The sequence below is a fragment of the Ciconia boyciana genome, chromosome 1 (assembly GCF_034638445.1).
Source record: "Ciconia boyciana chromosome 1, ASM3463844v1, whole genome shotgun sequence".
NCBI lineage: Eukaryota > Metazoa > Chordata > Aves > Ciconiiformes > Ciconiidae > Ciconia > Ciconia boyciana.
The window spans coordinates 109877844-109904061 of NC_132934.1; the positions used below are offsets into that span (position 1 = coordinate 109877844).

Below are 26218 nucleotides of genomic sequence, written 5' to 3' on the forward strand. Positions count from 1 at the left end.
ACTGCTGTGGAAAAAGCAGGCAAACTTTTGGGGTTTTTTTGCATCTTTAGCATCTAGTCAGGTCTTCACTGGCAACAAAGATGAGAGCCCTTTGGCAGTTTTTGTTGTTCTAGACTGAAAACATGTTAGGAGATAAAGGCATCTTGGCCAGCTTTTCTTCATGTTGGAGGACTCAAGGGGCAAGAGCTAAACGCCCACAGCAGAACAAAAGTCTAATCCAATCTCTGATCACAGAGTGCCCCCCTGTCTGCAGAGATCTAGTGAAAGCTTCTTGCAGAACCCTACAGTTCTTTTTGTTGGGACCTGCTTGTCTGTAATTATTTTGACTATGAATTTTATAAATGCAGTGCACTTAAAATGGACAAGGTTCAGGGCCCTGCATTGGTAAGTACTGCCCTGTAAGGGAATATGGTGAAAGACGTCAGATGACCTGAGAGAAGAGAATGGAAGGGTGGGCATAGATGGAAAACATACTCAGCAATGATCGCTCCAACCGTCAACATTCCCTTTTGCGAAGAATGGTTTTAGCCCTTCTCAGTAACTATGCTGAGTTGCTGACAGCATCTTGCCTTTCAAATTTGACTCCCTTTTACTATCCCACGTAGGTATAATTACATGAAGATAATTATAACTCACCCTTACTGTTCCTTACTGCTTAACTACCTCTGTGCATTTGGAACTTACGATGTTATGAGTCACCGAGCTTCGCGGTCCCACCAAGTTAAGTCATCCAAACTGTGAGTGAGAGGGAGTTACAGATAAATATCAGAACTGTCTTTTATGCCGCAGAAAACCTCCAGCCACTTACAAAGGCTTTTGAATGTATGCCTTGCATAAAGGTATATCAAATGTATTATTTGAGCTTGACTGACTACGTTTCTTTGAAATGGTTACTTAGTTAAGGGGTAAAATAAAAATGTATGTAACAGGAAGTCATACCTTAACAGTCAGCGGTTAGCCTGGATTGTGCACTGGCTCTTCCAGAAGTGACGGTGGTCATTCAGCTGTTTGAGACGTGCATTCTGTATATTAGGTGGTATAAGGAAACCTCATTTCTCTTATTAGCAAATGCAACATTTCAGCAGCTGCAAAAATATTAATGAGTTTGCATAAAATTTACTCCATCTTTAAAAGCAAAGGCTGACTTGCACAATCAGTGTTATTCATGATGCTTGCCTTTTTGCCTGTTCAAAATGGTATGTGCAAGCACCTGCAAGTGTAGCTTTTTCATGTCAAGAGTGATGCATCCCTTATCTGATCCCTTTGCAGAGGTTTTTTTCCTTTCCTTCCTGCAATCTGTTAGTGAGCAGAAAGTGCTTAAGTATTAGGGTTGCAATGTACAAGTGAACTCCTTTTAATCTAAGATCACTTTAGTATTCTGCTTAGTAGCATAAATCCTAGACACTGCACTTAAGCAAAATAAAAGAAGTTGTTTAGTAGTACTTTCCAATATTTTCACTTTATTGATTTCTCTGGAAACCTTTGTTTTCCCATTTGCAGTAATTCAGTGTATTTTCATCTGTGGCTGCACTAAATAACTATTGCATTGGTAAGCATTTATCCTTTTCTTTCTCATTATTTGAGAAACTTGCAGAACCCAGGGTTAAAGGAAGCAGCAGAATGAAGACATATTTTAGAAGATGAATTGTCTTCACATGCAATAGATGTCAAGACAAATTCTCTCCCTCCCTTCTTTTGAAAACTCACAATTATTTTTCACAAAACCAGAATTATTAGTCTTTGCAATTGCACATTCCACAGCCAAGACAAAAGATTTGAAGCCCTTTTATAAGGACATAGTACAATGTAACTATAATTGAGGGTTGTAGACTTCATTGCTTCTGGGGACCTGGCTGTTATATCTTCCTCTTCCTAGAGTCTGAGCCTTTGCATAGGTTTCAAGTAATTCAATCAACCCTTTTCAATGAGGTAGACTTAACTGCACCTAAAACCTCCCTAGAGTGATGTTTATATAACACTTTTCTTAAAATCCCTTCTGTTCTATAAACTTCTCAGAGTCTCTAGAGTAACTTGTTTTGGTGCTTCACTGTCCTTTTAGACTCCTAATGTCTTGCCTAAATCCCTCTTGCTTCAGGTTAAGTCTTTTATTCTTTGTGCTATCCCCTGTGAGGATTATAGTACACTTCGTTCTTTTTGTCTTAGATGAAGTGTTGCATGCTCGAAGACAGGGTATCATAATGTCCCCTGCAAGTTTTCTCAGATCTAAACTAAGCAGCCCAAATTCTTTCCAAGTCTTTGGATGCATTTTCTGCATTGGATGCATTATTGTCAATTTTTTTTTCCTCTCTTCTGGACCTTCCCTAGTTGTTCTGCCTTTTTCATGAACTGTGGCATTCAAAACAATAAGCAAGACTTCAGCTGAGTTCTTAAGAAAAATGGGTGAATCTCCATAAATGTCCATGTAGTACTCTGACAATATACCTCAGTGTAACGCTTCATATTTTCTTCAATGCTGTGATGATGTGAATTGCAGGTTGAACATGAATGAGCTGGAGCTTCTAGATCCTTCTTGGCACAAGTCCTAGTCAGTTCTCATTCTGTAGCTGTGCATTTTATTGTTTCTGGGAGTAGAATTTGACACTAGTTTCTTCTGTCACCTTACCTAACTTGGATGTTGCTGTGTGTCTTCATGACATTTCCTTCTATTTCAGGGATTATTTGTGTCATCTCCATCCAGGTTCCGGGGAGTGTGTCCAGCTTGGTATGGCAGGGTCCCTTCAAAATGTCAGGAGTCTTGTACCTTGAGATCCTCCTTTCATCTTACAGATTCACTTGTTCCTCTGTTCCATGACTACCTCTCTCCCTCCCATCCCTGTCAGTGTGAGAATCGTCAGTTTAAGGTGTTATCATCCTAGGACAGTGTAAATGCAGCTGAGATGAGGAAGTTCCTGTAAAATAGTGGTGGCTAATATTTGCTAGCTCTTTCATCAATAGAGCTGTTTGGGTTGGCTAAGCAGCTGCTGGAATGCTGTGTATTCTTTCCCCATCCAGTTGTAACCAAAATTGGCATATACAGCCAATGAAATTCCCTTAAATCTTCATGTAGGAACCCAAGACCATCATGATGATTAACATCACAGAATAGACCATAGAATATAGGATCTTGCTTAGCTCTGCTTGTAATAAACAAAACTGATGTAGTCTCAACTTCATTTTTTCTTTTTTTTTTCTTTTTATTTTGTTGGTGTGTTGAAATTGGAGTCTTGCTGCTGGATTTCCATACTTGGCACCTGTCCATTGAACCCATCAGGCCTGCCCCTTCATTTTCCTCTCCCTTTGTGAGCGGTTGCATTACTGTGGTTGTTTATTGCCTGTCCCTGGGTTCAACTGCTACTTCGGATCTGTCCCTCATGCTGAGTTTCCCAGCCTACTTAAGTTTCAAGTTCCTACTCTCTGCCTCCTCCTGGTATAAGTAACAAGTCAGTAACACAGTAACTATTTTAATGACCTAGGCAATTACCAAGTAACAACCACTTATTTAAATGATGATAGAAACTTCCGAAGTAAACAGATAAATAAAAAATTTTTTTTTAGAAAAGAAGATAGGTGGGGATGGATAGGTAGATACAGTGTGCATTTACTCTATATACGCTAATACATTTGTCACAAATTTCAATATACAACTTAAAATTGCTTTGTAGAATTACAAACAGATCTCTGGATCTTATGTACCAGAAGCACACATTATTATATAATAACGTTGTAAGCCAAAAATACATTTCTTAGTAAAACAGTTTAATAATTCTGCATGTTAATTTTAGTTGCATAAACATCATGAATGCACTAAGCCAGACTGTTTTGATGAGCAGTTTCTTCGTTCATAAAGAAGGTTGTCAGAAGCAAACTTCTTTGTTTATTTAGTAGCCATGGCTTAGTTAAGAATGTTTGCATTTTTCTAAGGCTATGTGATATACAGTAAGGAGTACCTTTATGAGGATGAGCCAGTGAGAACAAAAGTGTTCTGTGGCCTAAATCAGAGGAGTATTACAAAATCAGCATATGTAAATTAAAGTCAGGTAACTAAATTTGGAGAAGTGGCATTATTCTTAATACATTTATGAAATGCATCCTTCAGCCTATCATAGGAAACTCATGTGTGTCTGAAATACTTTGGGTAAAAGTGAGCTCTTTTTTTTTTTTTTTCCCTTCAAACTCAGACCTTGAACACAGAAATAAATTAGTCAGATAGGAGACTTCAGTAGATCAGTTTCATGAATGAATTCCACTGCTAATTGCTATAAAATAAACAGTCATAGGTTTGCATTAACAGTATAAAATTGAAGTGAAATAAGTATTTTAAAAACTAGGTTAATGTTGAATTTATTAATGATCGTGAGAGAAGGCAAAGTGATCATACTTGTAGAATAACTGCTTGAAAATTGGACATCTTTTCACTAAAAAAACCCCCACCAAAAACAACAAAACCCCCCCCAAAGAAGAGAAGAAGAAATCCCCATGTAAGAATTTACAAAACATGAAGATATTTTAAAGCAAAACAGAAAAAAAAAAACCTGCATGAATTTCATGTAGTATATGTACATTTGTATAATCTATAACCAACTGACAGGAATGCAAACTGTGCAGGCAAGCTGATTTTTTTTTTTTTTTTTAAAAAGAGGAGTTTAGTCTCAGACTGTTCCCTTCTATTGAGATCTCCTCTTTATAATCCTATGACTTAGGATTCAAGTCATACATGAGCTGTTGCAGCTTAATGAGTTACTGTGTCAGCTGAGGTGCTGAAAAAGACCTTGGACCTGCTCCAAGTACAACAAACATGAGCTAAATTACATTAGTTTAAATCTCCAAAACATTTTTATTTTGCATCTGCTACAAACTAAAATCTTGCATGCAGTAGGTTACCGTGGATCAGCTGATATTTAGAAATGTATTTTTCTGACGAGTTATGCTAGGTAAACCCTCTGTGACGTAAATCAATTGTACCACTCGTGTGGTGGTAGTATCTGGCAGCAGGTCTTTGGTCTGTGCTGTACTGTCTTTTTTTCATGCAGATCAGGAACAATGTGTATATGAAAACAACATTTCTAAAGAGAATCCTGTATTCTCTTTAGAAATGCTATATTGGCTGCTCCAAAGCCCTTGCATGCTAAAGGAAACTGTTGTATTGATCCGCTTTGTGAAAGCAAGTGGAAGTCAAGGATTTGGCGTTTTAATATTAAAGTGATGTAATCACTGTTAATATGAATGGTAATAAACTTCTGAACACATAGGGTGGTGGTATAGATTAATAAAGATTAAGGAGCTAGGGAGGTGCACAGAGGTTGAATAATTTAATGAAAGTGTGAGTTGGAGTTGACCTTGATAGTTGTGTTGTTTGGTGGTTTTTTTCTTTTTATTACCACAGTGGGAGCTTTTGTTAACCACATAATTTTCAGCTAGGTTATGAGTTCTTTTCTGGAAAATACTCCTCATATAAAGGAGCTTACTTCTTAATCCAACTTTCTTCTTTATTGTTGTATAAGAATTTCATCACTCTCACCTGACTAGCTAAAGGAATATTCCCCTCTGTAAGTAAGTGATCGGAGTAATCCTGTACTTGTCCATCAGCATGTGTGGTTGCTGGATTGAGGGTTACTCCATCTTGCGTAGTGACCACTATTACTACTTCCAGAAAAACAGCTTGTCTCCAGTGGGGATGAGGTGTTTGTGTGTGACTACCTGCGAATGGGTAGAAAATACAACATAAGTACCACATTTTAGAGTGTAATAGGTCATGTGTGTGGTCACGGGATCCTCTCATCACTGTTAACCTTTCTAGCCTTTCTCCTGCTCTCAGGCTGTAGAACAGAGCCATGCTTGCGTGTGACCCAGGCTGCGGTATTATTTTAGCCCAAATTACATTGTTCTCAACATGGCAGCTCATATATCAAAAATCCTCTGGATGAGACTTCTGCTGGTGGTTCTTGTAATTGTTTTAGTACTTCTGAAGGAGAATTTCAGGCATCTGAGTTGAAGTATCCTTCTGATATGCTGGAAGATCTGAGCTGACTATAAAAGACGTAAGAATAAAATTATGAAGTGCTGCTTTTGTGGTCGTAGCATTTTTCCATGCTTCCAGATCATGACAAATTGCCCAGTTTACTCTGCAGGTAAGAGTGCTTCCTTTAAAGGCTCACTAAATAAAATAGAAATTCAACCATCTTTATTTTGGGGAAACAGGGCTAAGTTGAAAACTAGTTTTTGATGTTAACAGAAAAGTTTCTTTTACAACTTTCTTCAGTTTCGGCTTTCTGTGAGGACAAGTCATCCCATTTTCTGTTCATACACAGCTGTGGCAATGTTTTTTGTATCATAAGTTCAGTGCTTTTTTTCTATCCCATGAGAAATGTCACGGACAAGTAAGCCCAGGGAAACAGGGGAAGCTGTCTCTACAGTGAGTCAGCCCATCCAGGAGAAAAGTCAGAAGCTAGATGGAGAAGCTCCTTGGGTATGAGTAACTGTGACCTGTGGAAGGAGAAATGCAGACAAGCTGCTCGGCTCTCTTTGTGAGCAATCCTCAGTTTCGAATCGTATCTTTTTCTCTGAGAGTCTTTTAGCTTCTAATGTCCAAACTCCAGGCTGGAGACTAGTCCCTTTCATAGCACTTTGGGTAAACTTTGGCCTTGGAGGAGGGAGACTGAAACCAGCCAATGCCCCATGTGCGTGTCTGTCTAATATTGCACATAAGTCTCTTTTGCACTTTCCCCTCTCTTTCTGTCTGGCTGATTTGGAAAATGAGACTTTTGGCTCTTGAAATCATGGTAACCAATGACCTTGGCTTTTCTGAAGGTCTTGTGCAGTTGATGGACGTTCCTGTTGTCCCTGGCTGCTCTGAAAGCATGGCTTTGCCCAACAGGGGACGATTGGTGTCGCGGTGTGATGTGGGTAGTGAAATCCCTCCTTACGCAGGAGAGCGAGTGCTGTTGCTACCCTCAAGAGACAAGGAGGTTTACAGGGGATGTTAGTATCTGATTCTTTAGATAATGGGAGCTGGAGAGGAAGGCAGAAGTAGGGTTGTTTTCATCTTCATTACCCAGTCCGTAGCCCATCCAGCATTCTCCACGTGTCCAAGTATGGATCCTCATTTTGACTTCAGTATTTGTTTTCTTAATTCTCCTGTTGAGATGGGATACCAGTAGACAGAAATCGGATTTAAATACGTTCAGAAAAGGAATGCACAGACAGGACAGAAAAGAATTAGGTTAAGTAAGGAACTCTCCCACATGTTATGAAACTGTGTGAAAGTATTTGGCTCACCAGTGCACAGAAATACTTGTAGAATTTGAGGCTGTATTGGGGAAACTCCACAAGCGTTCCTCCACGAGGAGGGAAAAACAACTATGCTCGGTTAAGGTATCCTTTTTAAGAGAAGGTTGTCTTCATCATGTGTTCCCTGAAGTAACTGATGATGGTAGCTGAAGTAACACAAGGGCTTTCAGAAACCATGGATTCCTAAATTTGTCCCATAGCTTTGTGAAACTTAAGATCATTAGGAGGAAGGAAGACTATTGCCCGTCATATCTTAGCAAGAGCAAGCTGCTGAGGTTTTTACCAGCTTGGAGGCAGAAGGGAGCCGTTAGCAGGGTTAGTGGTTGGAAGAGCGCAGGGCACAGGAGGGATGGACTGGAATGGCGCTCAGCAATCCACATGGGCTCTCTCTCCTCTACAGTAAGACTTGCCTTTCATTCTGTTTCACTTTTAATTTTGAGAAAGATAGTTTTGCTTTTCAGATGTGATTGATCTCACTGGAGATGATAAAGATGATCTTCAGAGGGCAATTGCCTTGAGTTTGGAGGAATCAAACAGGGCATTCAGGGAGACTGGAATAACAGATGAGGAACAAGCCATTAGCAGGTAAACGAACAACTTATATAAAGCAGAAATTAAATTAAAGAGTTGGAGATTGGCCTGTATTGCTTTTTTTAACTTTTAATTTAACAAAGAATAATTTGTTTACTTTCACTTGTGCTACTGATATGCCTGGCTTCAGGTTGTTGCTTTAATGTATTGTATGTTCTACATTGGAAAATAGTCTATTATGTGTGGGCTAGGATTTAATAGTATGTTTCATGTTGATGTATTTGTTTAAATATTGAGGAAGTAGATGGAGATAGGGGATATACGGTCATATTTAAATAGGACCTAAACCTAAAAGTTTCTCTTGTGTATCAGGTAAAAAAAAAACAATGAAAACAAAATGTAATTAAGAAGGTAAAAAATTCTTTGTCCTGTTTTTTGCAGTGTTCATTTTACAATAACATTTTCTTACCTCCATGCTAAGGCTGAGATTGAGGGAGAATACTATGACTTAAGTATACTAAGAGCAGCTGCTGTATTTTAGCTGATAAAGTATGTTATTAACCTATTTAACAAATAGGATTTATAAGCTTTGAGTGAAGTTAACTTCTTGGTTTAAAGTTTTATGAACTTAACTTTCTCAACTTGGGCGTGATAAGAGTCTGCAAGTTAACTTTTGATCAGATTTTAAAATAACTTTTTATACAGTGTGTGTTTATATGTAACTATAGATATAACTTTGAAATATTTGGGACTTGAACTAAGCCTGGGTGTAGGGTTGTGTGGGAGGGATGTTGGTTTTTTTCATCTGTGGCTGGCCTTGGGCAATGATTTGATCCTTGTGTTAGAAGTTTAAGTACTGCTTCCTTCTAAAAGACTAATTTTATAAAAAATTGATTTAGATGGGGGAGATTCACCACAATAATTCTTTTCCTCCGTTCACTGTATCTGACAGACTAAATGGCTTATCAGAAAACTCCAACTCTGAGAATATGGAGAATGTTACTTTATCCACAGTCATTTTCTTTTTCCTTTTGAAAAATACATGTACTAATTGTGAGAATAAACATACCCCTCCCTCCCTCCTTCCATTTGTGATAAAAGCCATCTTGTTATATGAGTTTAAGATAACATATTTTAGGAGACAAAGGTGGGATGAGAGGGATTTATATTCTCATTAATAATTGGAAGAAGATTTTAAGGGATGGTTTTTTCGAAGACCTCAGTATGTGCATGTATACAAGATTATGGTGGAAGTTCTGTCCAGTTCTGATGCAGAAGTTCAGCTCTTGCATGTTCCTTTTTGAAGGACAGAATTGTCATAATTACAGAGTTGTGATTTAGGCAGACACTCAGAAAGATGGGCCTATTTCTGGATATGGAAATCTCTTTCCACTTATTTTTTCCTTCCCCAGGCTTTGGCTGCTTCTGCTGTGCTCACTTCTTGGGAGCCTTGAAGCTTTAGGTTTTTTCCTGTAGACTTTGTTTTTCACTTCTCAGACTAAAAAGCCCTTTTTGGTCTTACCTGCTTAGTCCATAACTAAGTATTATAAATACATTCTATGTAAATTATGGCGTATTTTTTCTGGTTGCAGAAAATAACAAAGTATGCAATTATTTTTCCATATGTACAAAGGTATGTAGACAGTCTGTTCAGTTATATACAGAGAAAAATGTTGGTCATGTGATGAAACAGATGTATATTTGATGGCAAAATTACGCACAAAAGCATGTGGCAAATTAAGAGCTTGTTGCTACCAAGGGAGATATGGCCTGCACGCTGTACCACATCTTCTGTACTTGCTGTAGTATTCTTTGGAGCATTTTTTTGCATGAATTAATCTCCTAAAGCCATTCAGAAGTATTCACTAAAAGATCCAGAGTGTATCATGGCATAAGAAAAGGAAATGGCACTTTGCTTGTGAATGGAAGCAGAGAGGAGTGAGAATCTTAGGGGTTTTGGCAGCATTGAGGTATTAGATCAACTCAGTTACACACCAAGATACACCCTGAGTTGATGGCAAATTATGTCAGAGTTGTACAAATACAGGAAGTTCAAAATTCCTGATCTGAACTGTTCAATCAGTTTCCTTAAGGACAAGATTTCAGACTTTTTTTTTTTTTTTAAACTGAAAAATCACTTTGTAGTTAACACCCCACAGAAGAATGTTGGCATTCCAATAGAAAGCACAGTATCTGTGCAGGACTTCTCAAAACAAAAAGAACACTGTGGTTGTAAACAAGTCACTCTGCAGCCATTTACTTTTGTTTTTCTAGGTTAAATAAGAAGCAGAAGTCAAATAGGAAGTCAATAATAAGCAAATTAAACTATGGGAATCTTTCATTTTTAATAATGCAGGATGCATGCATATTTAAGTAGTCTTTGGTGTGGAGGATATTTTTTTTCAAAGGTATTCATAGTGTTTTGGAACCTAACTTGCACTGATTTTGTTAAGGTTTCCAAGGGAGCATTAATGGAATTTCTTGACTTGTGTAATTAATGTTGTAATGCACATAGAATTTCTCTTCCTGAATGTAATTGCCTTGTGCTACTTAATGAGGACAGATCTGATTACTATGTAGGTGTTAAGAGGAGTGCAGCTGAAATGGCCAAGTGTCCAAGCTGAACATCTTGTACATGGCACGTTTAAAGTTTTTTACTATTCCCTCTTTAAATCTCCCAGGGAAATGTGCATGATCAGTGTATTTCCTAATATGAAAAAGTTTCTCCTCTTTGTGTTACTTTTCATGGATTGAAGGAGAATGAGGCTAGCCAGATAGGGCTTCAATGGGGAAGCTAGGAAGATGACTGAAAGGAGGAATTAGCTGGCCTGTGTTGTGCCTAGGGTAGTAGCCATATTAAATGAGAGCCCATACTATAGGTACCTAAGGATGTGCACAACCCCTAGGCTTTTTTTTTTTAACATGGTCAATGAAACTGCTGGGGACTCTGCACTGTGGTTAAGCATTGTGTGTATAGATCAAAGGTGAAGCTGGGGAGGGATGTAGGGTTGGGGATATTCCTGGATGTCCAGCTGTAAGACAGTCACAGCATAGAGACCTCTCCTTGTTCTTTTAGCTGAGTAGCCTGCTGGAGTGGGGTTTTCTGCAGCATGTTTAGTGGGTTTCCTCAAAACGGTTTGGTTGAACATTTGTGCTGTGGACTCACTTTGCCCGAGGCTTATTGCATTGTCTGGCTAGCCCTATGCAAGCAGCTCTGCAAAGCTGCTTGGTTGTGCCCAGCTTGTTATGGAGAGAAATAAAACACTGCTTTCAAGTCCCATGCCAAGCCTGGCATTAACTAACCCTCATGCCAGAGTTTCCCTCCAAACAAGATTCCAACACTTGGAGGTGGGGAAGCCTTTGGTCCCGTGAGGCTAGAGACGTGCCATACCCTGCACGTAGCTTATGGCTCTGCTGCTAGCGACTGCTGCTGTCGTCTCCGAAGGTTGCAAACAGGGTGTTTTGGCTGCGTAATTGCTAAAGTCTTGTACTAACTTTCTGGAAAGATGCTAATTTTGTTGAGAGCAATGTGTGAGTAAGATGGTTTGTAAAGGTAGTCTTCCAAATCGGGACTTTATGAATATAACGTAGTGAACATTACAGTATAAGAGGTATACTCGCTATGCTGGTAAATACATCTATTTATGTAGCTTTTGAGCTGATCGTTAGGTTCCTGTTTACTGTGCTCACTTTTATTATAGTTTGCATCACAGCTATCATTATGGCTGAAATGAATTTGGCACATAGGGTGTGCAGCTATTGCATGTGCTTTCTGGGGACAGATAATGTTATGAGTAAAAATAAGGGAAAATATAATGAAGCTTTGAGAATCAAATACTTTGGAAACAGATTTGAGGTGGAGCTAGAGATGAGGAAATCCCTCACCTGCTAAAATACAAAAACAAGTAAAAGGAAGAAATTTTAGTAGGTAATGAAGTTAATAAATGGTAGTAGCCTTGGGGTCAGGAAACTATTTCAGTTTGAGAATATATATTTTTCTAGACTTGAATATTGAAATATCTTGAAATATTCTTGAGCTTGGGGAAAAAAAATAGTTTGATTGTTTCCTTGAAACAAAAGTGGTATGGAGTAGGTATTGTAGTCCTGTTACAACATCATTCTAAATTTATTCCAGTCTGTCAGAGTCTTCCTGTCAGTTTTAAAGGTCCCTTCAATTTAGTTTAAAGAAGAGTTTAGGTAATTCTGCCTGAATGAGAAATTATTTGAAATATGTATGACATTTGTATTGAACTAATTTTTAATGTCCCCATCAAATAACTTTTACTCTCAAAGCAGAGATACACTGGTCATCTAACACTTTTGAAGGATTGTATCAGTGAGAAGGGAAATGAATTGGACTGTTTCTTTATGTTTTGGGATTTGCTTAGGAGATAACATTATCATTGCTAGTGTAAGTGTCTTCTACCCCTGAAGAATCAGGTTCCATCCCTATGCATTGTTTGAAGAGATGTTAGAGCAGAAGGTCTTAGAGGATTATATACCGTCCTTTCAGTGTCTTCTGAAAAAAGATGTGCTATTTATGAGGTTATATGTCGAAAACTAAATGTCAGAAATTGATTAATCCTTAGGAAATTACAAGTTTTAGGTTCTTCCTGAGATGTATTGATACAAAAGTGGTATTTATACCAAATGGGCTCTGAAATTATGAATGCTTCTATTTTTTTCCATAATAGGTAGCAATAACAAATTATATGTCCCCCAAAGCAGTTATCTACAGTGAATTCATATAATGTTTTATAGTTCTTGTATATTTTGTAAGATACCTTTTCTTACTTTGACAAGAGCATAGTTTAAAAGAAAAATTTACAGTTAGGAAACTGAGGGATTACGTCATGTGTTTGGTTCCATGCCCCCCCCCCCCAGCCCGTTTCTTTGTTTCTTCTAAGGTGTTCAAACTTTATCCTTTAGTAACTCCATTTACAGACCAGCCTAAACCTGCCTTTCTTTGATGTTTAGTGAGTCTAGAACTGAAGCGGGCAACCCTTCAGGCTGCACAGAATACTTCGATGCTTGTCCTGCAGCTCCTGAAATCCTGTGCTTGGCAAATGTAGTAGTTCAATAGCAGCTCTGCCTTTTGTATGATAGACTAGATGGTTGGGGATAGTAACTGTGTCAGTACTGCACACACCAGGCAACTTCACTTATTAGTTAGAGCCATTGTTATATGACCTGAATGTATCCGTCTCCATCTTTCTATTTAGAATATTTGTCTATCACAAATTACCTTTGAGGTGTTCTTTGTCACCAGGCTAAGGTTACGTGCTGGTACAGAAATACTGTGTTGAGTGAAGCTTGAGTTTGGGAGCATAACACACATCAGATCTTACTGTCATGTGAAATATTCGGCATAAATCATGTAGGAACAGTTTCCTGCAAAGAGTGTGGTCATTGAAATGTACAATTAACTTGTTGGCTGGCATTTGAAAAATTGTGGGGAGATGTCTTTCCATGGCTCATAAACGAATTACTTGCTATGTAAGGTGTAAATACAGTTGCATAAGTTAAAGAAATGGAAACTAAAAAAGCATCTTCCATTTTTGAAAGTTGCCTAGCTAGCTTTGGTTTCCTGTCAGTAGAAAATATTGGTGACTTTGTACTTTGCATATCAATAAAAGCATTTGTAGATGAAAGCACTACACTAATAGTGCTGCCCAAAATTTCTTGTTGTCCATCCTGTTCGAATCTGGTTCTTAAATAATTGATGACTTACAGACATGGCTCTTGTATCTAGAGCTCTCACAGGAGATTCACTCACTGATACCATTTTCCAAAAGGTAATGGAATTACTGTAACATATCTAAAAGTAAAGCATCTTACTTTTGAAGACATATTATTGGATATAAATTTAAAACCAAATTCAGCAACAATAAGTTAGCGAATGATGTAATTAAGATGTCTGTATTAGTAACTGAAGGTGGTTTACTATGTCTTTTTTTTTTTTTGCTTTTTCTCACATTTTTCCCTCCCTTCTGTTCCCAAAGAGTTCTAGAAGCGAGTATTGCAGAAAATAAAGCAAGTTTAAAGAGGACACATCCAGAGGTATGGAGTGACTCTCCAAACCCTTATGATCGAAAGCGGCAAGACAACTGTCCAGTAGGATTAAAGAATGTTGGCAACACATGCTGGTTTAGTGCTGTCATTCAGGTAAGCACCCTGAATTAGCTGTGTATACTCTTCATTGTATTTAATGTGAGGTGAGTTATCTTATTTTAAGTGAATAACTTAAGATATCTGTTTTCCTGGGAAGTTTAGGCCACTGCATGAGATGTTTTTGAGCATTATGTATTTATTGCATCTCTTAACATGTTCATCCATAAGTCTGAAGTGTAGAAAGCACTGTAGCATAACTAAGTGAAGTTTCAAAATGTTTCTGATTAGAAAGTTGTTGAAGACAAGAGTTGAGTCTCTGAAGATCTGGGGTGTCTGCAGCTCATGCTGACATCAGTGACAATTGTAGATGCCTAAAAACATGTGAAAAGTGAATTACAGATGAGGAACAGACTATATTAAAAGGCATGCATGCAAATGACTGAAAGGGAGGTAGGTAGAGGAAATGACACCCTCAGTCATGGAGTGCTTATTAGAATAGCTACAAGGAAATAGATAGTTGAGTAGGGTTAAAGAAGGAATACCTGACAGAGAAGGAAGGAAACTTGTGAAGGAGAAAAGTGAAAGTCTGATATGGATGCAGTCATGTGTGGTTTGGGTTGTTTTACCTAATACAGCCAATATGTGTGCTCTTAGTCTGTTTTTGTGTATATGTAGCTGAATTAAAAGCTACTTTTTTAAGATAAGGTCAATAGGGAAATGAGTACAGGTACTGCAACTTCTATAGTGAAATCTAATGTTCTAATATCAATAATTCATTGTACATAAACTCTATGAATCCATCCTTTAAGAGTTTTTTTTAGAATTGATTGCTAAATCTGTATATGTTTCTGTAAATAATCTGTAGATATATTAATAACAATCCAAACCCATAGAAAACTGTGGGTGAAACTGGAATACAATAGGGAGAAATTTATTTTTAGTCTACAAGAAGCAAATTCAGCATATTGTAACTTTTCATAGTCTGACATTTTGAGAGGAAGCAAATAAAATATTTAATACCTATTTTTAACAAATTACTGTCAGGCTGAAGCACTTCAGATAAACTAATATTGTTCCTTTCATAGTGATGGCTGTTGTACTTCAGGCTGAGTCCATTTAGATCAATGTTCTGCCTAGCTATTTCTGCAATTGGATGCTTACAGAGGAGTACAAACAGTATGCATGATACTGTTCTGTTAAAACACTCCCAAGCCTCCAACTGCTTTCATATTGGGGGAGTTTCTTGATCCTTTGCAGTTTTAGTTGGTAATCCCCAGTGGACCTCTCTTATGTACTTGTCTCCCTTGAACCTTGCAAACTTCTTGCACTCATAGGGTCCTTTGAATAGGAATTCCATAGTTGTGCTCCCTATTGCATGAAGGACCGCCTTGGTTTTGTTTGTTTTTTGAACCTGGCTCCCACTAGTTTTGTCTGGTGGCCTCCATGTCTCCTGGTGGACAAGACAGTTAAAAATTGATTGCCATTATAGTTCTGTGGACTGCTGTCATACTGTCTTTCAACAAGTCGGTAGTCTCTTTTTTTTTTTTTCTAAGCTGACTGCTGGATTGTTGTCTATATAGAATCTGTTCTAACCTCTGATCCACCTTGTTTCTGTTCTCCAGATCTTTTCTAGCTCTAGTACCATTTTAGTTGAGGAACCAGGAAAGTTCTCACGGTGTGAGTGGGCTATGAATTTATGAGGTGGTATGATGGACAGATACAGGCTCTTCAGGAAAGACAAGTAAGGATGACAAGGAAGGGTGTTGTCTTTCTTGTGAAGGAGCATCTCAAATGTATGTGGTACTTTTGTGGCACAAGATGACAGTTTAAGATGAGAGTTTGTGGGTCAGGATCAGAGGAGAGCCTGATAAAGGTACACCCCGGTTAGTCTGTTACAGACCATCCTCCTCAGGATGAGGATGTGGACAAAGCTTTCTTTAAAGGCAAGGAAGTCTCTGGATCACGGTCTATGGTTCCCATGGGGAACTTTAATAAACATCCTGACACCTGCTGTAAGTCCAACACAGCAGGACACAAGCAGACCAGATTTCTGGAGAGTATCAGGGACAACTTCTTGATAAAGTACTGATGGGTCAACTAGGGGTGATGCACAGCTGGATCTGCTGTTCCCTAAAATGGAAGAACTGGTTGGAGATGTGGTAATGTGGGTACTCTTGAACGCAGTGACCATGAAATAGTGGAGTTCGAGATCCTGATGGGAGTGAGAAAGGAGTAGCAGGGTATAGACCCTAGACTTCAGGAGACCAGACTTTGGCTTCTTCAGGAAGTTGGTATCTGGGATCCCATAGGAGGCAGCTCTGAAGGGCAGAGGAGCTCAGGAAAGCTGGCAGCATCCTCTAATTGCAAGAAGGGTCCACTTTGCTGCTCAGGGAACTCATGGCCGAGCTCCAATGCAAGCAGGCAGTGTGCAGGATCTGGAAGCAGAGATAGGCTACTGAGGAGAAGTTTGGAAATGTTGCTCAGGCACGAAGGGGTGGTATTAGGAAAGTGAAAGCTAACCTAGAGTTGATGCCTCAAGGGATGTTTAGGGTAACAAGAAGAGGTTTTGATGCTACGCTAGTCATAAAAGGCTGAGCAAGGAGAACGTGGTTCTGTTGCTGAATAGAGCAGGTGATTTGGTGACAACAGGCTTAAATAAAGCTGAGGTACTCAGTGCCTTGCTTGGCCTGAGTCTTCACCGATGAGGTCTCCCAGACCACTGTGTTTAGTTGGGGGAGAGGAGCTAAGATTCCTCCGGTGGTTAAGGACTGAGTCAGAGATTATGTGAGGATAAGTCCACAGGACCCACTGAGCTGCATCCAGTGGTGCTGAGAGAATGGGGGAAAGTCTTAGCAAGGCCACTCTATCATCTTTGAAAGGTCATGGAGAATCAAAGAGGTTTCTGCTTAACTGCAGACAGGCCAGAAAGTCAACCTGGGAAGCTATGGAATGGTCTGTATTAGTTGACCTTTGAGAAGATGGAGCCAGGCTATTCATGGCAGCGGATATTGGGAGGATGAGAGGCAATGGGAGTAAGTTGAGATAAGAGAGGTTGAGCCTGGATATGAGAAGCATTTTTCCCCATGGGGACAGGCAGGCAGTGAAGGTTGCCCAGAGAGGCTGTACAGGCTCTGTCGAACCTTGAAGGCTTTTAAGACATGTCTGGAAAAAGCCCTGAGCAGCCTGGTCTAATCTCACAGGTGACCTGCTTTGAGCAGGAGGTTTGACAAGAGACTTCCGTCAGTCCCTTCTGAGCTGAATTACCCTATGATTCTATAGTAATGTTTTCTGTTTCATTGTCTATCTTTCTTAATTATTTTATTCTGCTGTTAACTACTTCATGCTTTGAACTGATACTTTCATGGAACTATCTGTCATAAATTCAAAGTTTTGAATAATACTGGTTAGCTTGGTGCCCATCATTTTCTATAAATTTTTAGGGTTGCTTTCCACCATGTACCTCACTGTACACTTATCTGTATTGAATTTAGCTTTCTTATTACATAGTCACTCAGTCCCATATGATCTTTCTGTCAGTTCATCTTTGCCAGCTCTTGTTTTTACTACATTGCATATCTCTGTCCTGAGGAAACTTGGTCATCTTGCCACTTGTGCTCTTTCCTAGATCACTTGTGAACTTTACTTACCAGCACAGACTCCCGCACAGACTTCATCAATTTGCAGTAACCTCCCTTCAGGCTGGAACAGATGGTTTGCTCCTGCCCTTTTTTTCTTTTTGATTGCCTGTTTGCCTGTGCCTGGACCTTCTATCTTACCTCATTGCTGCTTAGTTAAAAGCTTTTGTTGAATGACTTCTTCAGAAATTACTCTGAAATCCCAGTAGACTACATAAATTGGATTGCTGTTATCCATGTTCTTTTTGACTTCCTGGTGTTGGGTGCTTTTTTTTTCTTTGTGGGTTTTTTTTTTTCTTTATGGGCAGGATTTACTTACCTGCAGGTGATACTTCAGTAACGCTGTAGATAATGAAATGGGAAGACTTCTTTATTTGTTCTACCACATCCCTTCCCACTGAGGTTTTTATGTTCCTTAGGCCTCTTTCCTTTCAGCATCTAGTAATCTATCAGGTGTTTGAATTTTCCATTTTCCTGAGATCTTTTGATGTTTCTCTTGTTCATCTCTCCTCCTTTCCTTATTCCTTCACATGCATAGCTTTTTCCAATAGCAGAAACACTGTATTGATGCTAATATAGAGAAACATTTTATTTCCGTAAAGCTCTTTGTGGAGCTAATATGACTTGGCGTTTTACCTTCTCTGTTGTGTAATCAGATTTTATGTTCCCAAATCTCAAGATGACTGATTTTAAGTGTATGTGCATTTCTGTAAAATAAATGTTTATACATAGGCAACTGCAAATGTTTAAATGTTTTCAAGGAAACTTGAATTTTAATTCATTAACCACAGAGATAAGAACAGAAGCTAGGGAATGTAAAAACCCATGCTAGACCTATGATCTCACGTTATTTATATCCAATGTGCAACTTTATACCTTGAAAATAGATTATAAAGAGGGCTAGCTAATTCTTATGGTCACCACCCATATTATGTGGAAATCTGTGGCATTTGGAATTATAATGGTTTGATCCTAAAAGATAGTTAAACTTCTGTATTTAGGTCTATAGAATGTAATTCAAGTAAACCACTGAAAGATTTATACCTTCAGTTGGTTGAAAATTTAGATTATTAATATTGTCTGCCAGCCAGGAAGACTTATGTTTCAAACAACCATCCCAGGAAATTTAATGCATGTTAATTTAGAGCATTAGCTAATACCATATTTATTTATCCACAGGGCAGATTGACTCCTTGGGTTGCATTGACTATGTAGAAGTATTTTCAAGCTTTCTTTAGGAGTCTTTTGAAACCTGACACATCACATAGGTCAACAATGTCTAAATGTTAACTACTGTCAGTCACAATGATATATTGTGTAATGTAATCTAAAACTAAATTGCAAAGAAACAAAAATCTTTTTCCATCTATTTAAGGGGTGCTTGTTAAGGAAAAAAAAAGCTTTTGACATTTTAACAGATTCCTTATGCAATGTATGTTGTTTTTTATAGCCATCAATTAGCTGACTTAGTCAAATGCAATCATCAATGGTTTGTTGTATTAGGAGCATGAAATTCCTTAAGATACATTTGCAGTGAGTGACAGCAAACCCTAACAAGATTCAAACATTGCTAGAAATACTGCCTCTTAATATGTACTTATTTGTGTGTTAGAGAAATACACACATGTAGAAGTCATCCTCTTCTGCAGGGGAAGAGGGGAGTTTCTCTTCAGATAGCTCCAAAAGAGAGTTTTGCTTTCAACAGTTACATTCAGCATCATTAGAATGAACAGTAATATTTTTTCCACAGTGTAACTTCTAAAAATCTGTCCTGCTGTTGAAGACTTTTGACTTGATAATAACTTGAATTTAAAACTAAGTCCTGAAGAAAATATGTCAAAACAAAACTCTTTTAAATCATGTTCACTTCTTCCTTACCTGACAAGAAACAGAATCAAGTCCCTCACCGGCTTTTCCCACCTCCTCTTGAACTTGTACTAAACCTACATTTTTGACAGGAGTTCACCCATACATGCTTTTGCTACTGTTTAGTTAGATTAACTTTTATAGAAGGATCCCTAAATCTTGAGGTTTTAGAATATTTCTAGGAGGTTGTTTGTGTGGGTTGGTTTGGTTTTTTTAATTCTCATTATTGTAAGTGCATATATCTGCTCTTGAAATAGAACTTAAGATATCAAGTTCTTTAAAGAAACAAAACACGAATATACTACTACATGTTTTTCCTTCCTTTTTTGTAGTAGATTTCAGTGGCTCACTTGTAAAAAGGTAACTTCAGAATTTTCCTTGGTTTTAAGAGTTTATAGTCTGAAAATGGCTTATAAATAATACATTTATTGAGTCTGTGAAGTGGCTCCTTTGTGTCATGCTGAGCACAAGTTAAGTGTTTGCAGGATGTAGGGTGTATAAGGCAGGTAACTTGCAGGACATGGATGCACCATTGGAATCATGTCCGTAGGCTTGCTGCCTCTGCAAGTTGTCTCCCAGGTGTTTTGCTTTAAGACAGTGCACAAGACTAACTTTATCTTTTGGAGTTCCAAGTAGGGTTTCAGTCATGTGCAAGAAGTAATGCCCTGGCAGTACTTGCCCCTTGTGAAACGTGTTGTGGGAGATACCGAGTAGTTGGTCGTATAGTGAATATAATCTACTCAGTGCACTAAGACAAATTTCTGATGGAAGGAAGAAAATGTGTGGGGAATCACACTAAAATTGTACTGTAAATGCTGCTCTATTTTCCCTCCCCGCAGTCCCATACCTAAAGTACGAGATGCAGCATTTTCCTGGGTCTCGTGAATTGCCAAGGGCCTGTCCAGATTGTAGCTCCTCCCTTTACCAAATGAGCTATCCCAATGGGACAGCTGGGGGTTGGCATCTCCACAATTTTCTCTAGGAGTCTGTCAGAGTCTGGTTAGTCATTCAAAAATGAGCCTTTTTTTTTTTCCCCCCCCTTCCCCAAAAGTGCATAGCTTGCAGAACAAAGAATTAACAAGCTACTGTCTTACAAGCATAAATTTCCATGGCTGCCCTCTAACTTTTATTTTCAGGGTCCCTAATACCACTTCTGGCATTTTACTCTGTTGCATTGTGTTTAGGAGCAACCTTCTTGCTTTCCTGATGTCAGTATACTTGATCCTAAGCTTTTGGTTCTGGGAAGAAGCAAGCCAGCTTGATGGGTGAGAATCAAGCAAGTATTTTCTTCCCAGTTGGTGGTTCGGCTATTGTTCTTACCATCTGTGAAGCAGCCTACCAGAAGTATCTAACTTTTGCATTGTTTTGTTTGTCCTATTTGTCATGTTGAATGGGAATGATTGTGATGGATGATGTGGTAGTGCATTAATACCAAAAAGCCTAGTATTGTATAATAAGAGTTGTGTATACATACATTGTACACGACTCCCTTGCTTCCTTGGGCATGCAATGGAAGGTTGCATGTTGAAGAACATTTGGTGCACAGTCCCCATTTGAGTTAAAATGGTGACTGATGGAATATTTTCTTTCCACTATTTTCTTGGTGGAACAGCCTGGGGCAGGGGTGGGGCGGAGAGGAGCAATGATGTTGGAAATCTAGTTTCTCGCTTTCCCTCCTCCATCACTCCCTCTATTCCCCTGTTGAGTAAAGATCGACCTCTCGCTTCCAAGTTCAGTCATCCTATGATATTTGCTGACAGGATATTCCTTTCCCTGCTTTTTGTTCTTCTCTGTGGTCCAGTTCCCTTGGGTTGCTTGGGTGATTTTTTTCAAACTCTTACCTTATATTTAGTGGTATATGATACTGCAAAATTTCTGTTGTGAGGGGTTGGAAAGCTTTAAGGGATGATGGCTTTAGCTTTGACTCATAAATAGTTGATCATTTAATTAAAATAAAGGATACAGAATAAGTGTTGGGTTGTGATCCTGTGTGCAGTTCCTAGGTTTAGAAGGGCATAAAGCCATTGCATTGTTTAGGTGTGTTGTTTAAGGTTATACCACAAACTAACTTCATGTGATTGTGCATTTAGGCAAGAAGTTGAAAACTGTAACCATGTAAGGAAACGTTGGCTGTTATTTTATGTCCTAACAGATTTTTTTTTTTTCTTGCTTTGAACATGTAATAGAGGAGTGGTTGAATGGCATTTTTTAGTATGTGCCAAGACACAAGTATAAAGTGAATTCTTCTGGACAGATCATACTTATCTGTCTTCTGAATTGCAGTCATGTTCTGAGTTTGTTGCTATAAACAAGTAAATGTTCTCTAAATGCAGGCTGGTAATACCATGGTGAGCTGTTTGTTTAAAATGTTGACTTAACCCAAGTCTGCTAGAGGTCTTAAGTTAGCTTGACTTTCTAGGTCAAACAGTCTGAAAGCTGTTTTCCATCTTCTTCCATGTTACACCTCAGCCTTTTGAAAACGCAAAACATGACAGCTTAAAACTGCATTTTATACCTTGGTTTTCAGCTGTTTAGAATGCTGATTGGTTGTCTGTTTACAAATAAAAATGTCCTTTTTGAGATACTTTCCAAAGTTTTTAAGATCTGGGGTTGAATCTCTCTGTGACTACACGCTAAATGCTAAATGTTTTCCTGACCCCTGCCACTGTACATGTGGGGTTGTTTTGCTGAAGTTCAGCCATGAGATAGTGTCCTACGTGTCTGTAGAAGTTCTGTTTCAGAGAGGGAGAGAGAAAACACTCCTCTTCCTATACTTTCACAATTAAGTTTGAACAGGACCCTGCTCAAATCCCAGCTTTGAAGCTGTTTTCCTCTCTTCCCTTCCCTCTTCCTTACCTATAATTTTCTAAAGAAATGCAAGGATTTTCAGGAAGGCTTTTGACCGTGCCAAATTCTCAGTGTATGGAAACAAGCAGTATCAGAAATATGTTTTGGGTGACTTCCTCATTTTCTTAAGTTTTTTTTTTTTTTCTTCTCTAAAAGGTAGAAGACAATACACAGGGCTACGATGTGCTTAAGAGAAAATATATTTAAAATTCTCTATAGTCTTGTTACAATAATTATTTTCTGCATTGTAAGTAAAATGTGTTTAAACTAATTTGCATATACATATAGTAGTCAGTTTCCTTTTTTTGTTTAAGCATTATAGGAAGAATTCTTGTTGTATTTATGCTTGCTGACTTTTACTGCTATGCAATGCATGCATAGGCTCAAATATAGGCCTGATGACCACATTTAATGCCAGTTATTAGTCTCTATTCTGATAACAGGATTTACCACTTACATGAATAAGATACGCACAAGTGGAGTAGGAGGCAGCCCCAGTGTGAGTTATAAGGAGGTGCTGGTTGGAAAGGAGTGTAGTGCAGGAGCAGAGCAGCCAGTGCAGTGGCAACAAACAGCCACTTCATGGACTTTGTTGTGAGAAAAGTAGATTCAAGAATAGGAACCAAAAGGTAAAATAGTAAAATAGATCAATAAACAGAAAAAGTGGGGAAGGCCTTAAAGAGGAGGGAGAAGTGATTCTCCCAAATTAGTGGTATAGTCTAAAAAGACATGAAAGTTGGAGAGAAGCGGATTTAGTTGCCAGTGAAGTTGCTTATGTTTTTGCAATATGGAGCTTTGCCAGACACTAATGTTCAATTTGAGGCGTGCAGGAGTGTTAAGTCGCTAATAAGTCCAAGTGCAGTATTTAGGAGTACTTTTATTTTGAACCCTTAGCACTTCAAATCAGTAAATTTAAAGTTCTTAATGTTATTGGAAGGAACATACGATAATGCGTGCAGGTGGGAGCATACATTCCATAGCGTTCTGCATTTTGTTTTAGATTATTGGCGTGAATAAAAAGTTAACCCTAATAGTGGCCGATCTATGCCACTAAAACTAGCTCTGTATACAGTAAACCACTAAAGTTGTTTATAAAGTGAAGCGAGAACTTAAGTCTAATTAGTCATGTTGGCAGAGGCAAAGTATTCCAAATAATATACTTAGGCAGAGCTCTATTTTTGCTTTTTATTTTTAGAACAATAATAATGTATTCATTCTTTAAGATTGCTCTCTGCTTGCTATACAAAATGAAGGTAGAAATGGTCTCTGCTTTGTGGCTTTAGAATCTGAACATATGTAAAATTGGAAATGTATAAAAGGCCCCAGATGACTAAATGAGGCGAATGGGTGTTGCACTGTGTTAATGCATATATAAGCTTTCAACTTACACAAGATCATGTTTTAGCTAAATACCAGTACCTGAAGCAATTAATTTAGGAGCTCTGTAGGAATGCATACTTTTCTTTCCCCCTGCCGAAGAGTTGCTTTTCAAGCTGTACCAATAAGATGTATTTAGGTTTTGGTTACTAGCCAAATTAAGTCCTTCCTAAATTTTCTTTGCCAAAATTCAAGTTAGTCTTTGTATTTTTCTTCTCTTTGTATTAAATCTCAAGCCTTGGCACTAATTTGGACAAATTCCTAGCCAGTATTTGCTGCTGACACATAGGTATCGTTATGCACACCTACACAAGTTGTGGCATCCCTTGCCTGTTGGTAATACCCTTCACTTTGGTAAAAGGGAGCCTACAAACTGGCCTGCCACAAGAATAGAAATTGCACAACTTTTCTTGGGCTGCTCTAAGAGAAACCTGAATGATGACCACGTTTCACAATATGCCAGTGGTGTTCCAGCCGTCTGCCAGTAGGTAGGTCCTGTTTTGTTTGCTAAGCTTCATTTCCCTTCCCCTTACTTATCACCTTAAGAGAAGTTTAGGTTTTCTGCAGTCATTACAGCACTAGTCAAGTGTATTCATTCTGCTTAAGCATCCTAGATGATTTTCTGCCAGATGAGAATGTTTTTGTCATCTTGCTGACTGGTTTAGCATTAGTAGCCCGAGTCACTTTAATATGTGTTTCACAGATCAATTTGAAAGTCACTCCTTCCTTCTAAGCTTAATCTTTATGAATTGAATGGAAATATGGCTATGTTCATAGTATTATGAATTTATGGTTTTCGTGTAAACTTGTTGAAAGGTGATGAAAAATATGAAAAATTACCCAGTTCTTGCACAAAATTTTTTGCTTTTTTGTTCTCAACAGTGGAAACAAATACAAAATTGCTAGTCAAAGAAAACAAAAGGTTTTCATACATCTGCTACTGAAACGGCTGTTTTTATTGCCCTGTGCTTGCAGAACTTGCAAGAATCCATCAGAGAGAGCCTGTCTAAAGCTCTGTGCAGCAGCTTGATAGGTCATCTTTTACCTAGACACAGAAGTACTGTTTTCCTGCTCTCCAAGTATTGTTGATATCAGTACCTTTACTATTTTAGGACTCTGCTGGCAGCTCTTAATGATCTGTGTTGCATGCCAAGCTTTTATGGATTTAATACTCTGACTAATTTATATTCTTTCAGTATTAATGTAGCATCACAGTTCTTGAATGTTAAGAATTAATCCTTTACTCAGGCAACCTAAATTCTGCCAAGGTCCTTATATTTGATAATCCTAGACATTAAGGGGGGAAAAGAGATAGGCAGGGTATTTTAGGTGAAATGAAGGCAGCTTATATTCTGAAGCTGTGTTTGGAATCTATATGATGAGGGTAGACATTACTTAAAGAAGTGAATGTTTTTAGTATCTTATAGCCTTGAAGCTACAACTCTACTTAGCTCTTCCTGGCATGACAGAAAATACGTCTACATCATCACCACCTATAGCAGGGGAAAGCCACAGTATGTCATTCAGCACCGTTACTTTGAACACCCTGAACTGACACTGGATTTTTGTTGTTGTTCATTCTCATTTTCATTTACTATCTTGTTCAGTCCCCAAACCGACATAATAGGAGGCAGATATTCTGAAAATCTGTTGATTTTCATGATAATTTGAATTGTTATAACTTATCTTAGCCTTACCTTGATCAAGTTTCCAGATGACAGTTTTTTAAATAGGTTTAAATACACTGGGGAAAAAACCCAAACCCCCACCTTTTAGAGATTTTTTTTCTTGCATGCATAAGTTTTTTGTGTACTTTGCAATGGTAAATTTTAAACATATTTGATCGAAGCCAGTAGATACGAAGTATCCACTTTTTATATCCAGCCTGTTTTCTTGCACTGGGACTCCTGACACCTTTCCGCAGCTGAAGCCAAGCGGGTGAGAGATGAAGTGCTACCCTGTGCAATGTGTTTGGAAGGCCAGTGCTTTGGCCTGGGGCCAGCGAGTGGCACTCGGGCTAGGGACAGTCTCTGCTGTGTGTGTCTCGGTGGCTGCGGAAGAACAGCTTCTGCTCCGTGGCATTGCCTACCCTGGGTGTAGGAAGCCTAGTCAACAGATGGCTCAGCAAATTGGGAATTGTTTTGCCCAGCCCCTTTCTGAACACTGGGGTGGTTGGCCGTGGGAGGCCTCTGCTGCAATGAGGGCTTAGGTGAGCTCGTTTATATCTCCTTACCTCAGGAAGAACCGTAGGCTCATCCTGGAGGAGCTTCGGACACAAAAATTGGTTGGTCTCAGACACACTTACTGTATACTTGTTTACACTCACACTGGGAAATTATCTTCTCTTTCCTTTTTTTTAAGAAGATAGAAGTTTCCTGAAGTTGATGCAGCTCAGTATAGAAGAGCTACAACTTGATACTGTTGTGTTAGCATTAGTGGTGTTCGCAGTAGATTAACTGTGAGTGTTTTGCTTCATCTTGGTACAACCACTCACAGTGTAAGCTGTTTTGGAGAAAAGTTTAATAACTAAATATCTTGCATAAGAAATTTTGAGTAGAACAAAG

General features: G+C 38.5%; 1 protein-coding gene across 3 annotated transcripts in view; it reads left to right on the forward strand.

The window, feature by feature from the left end:
• The window catches only part of USP25 (ubiquitin specific peptidase 25), a 95575-nt gene that overhangs the window by 25262 nt on the left and 44095 nt on the right, over nt 1-26218 (forward strand). For 2 of the 3 annotated variants that reach the window (XM_072886251.1, XM_072886260.1), the window contains exons 4-5: nt 7749-7872; nt 13821-13983. In XM_072886251.1, the coding sequence (XP_072742352.1) occupies nt 7749-7872; nt 13821-13983 (287 nt within the window). The remainder of the gene's footprint in view (nt 1-7748; nt 7873-13820; nt 13984-26218) is intronic. The other variant, XM_072886270.1, reaches the window with a different exon arrangement.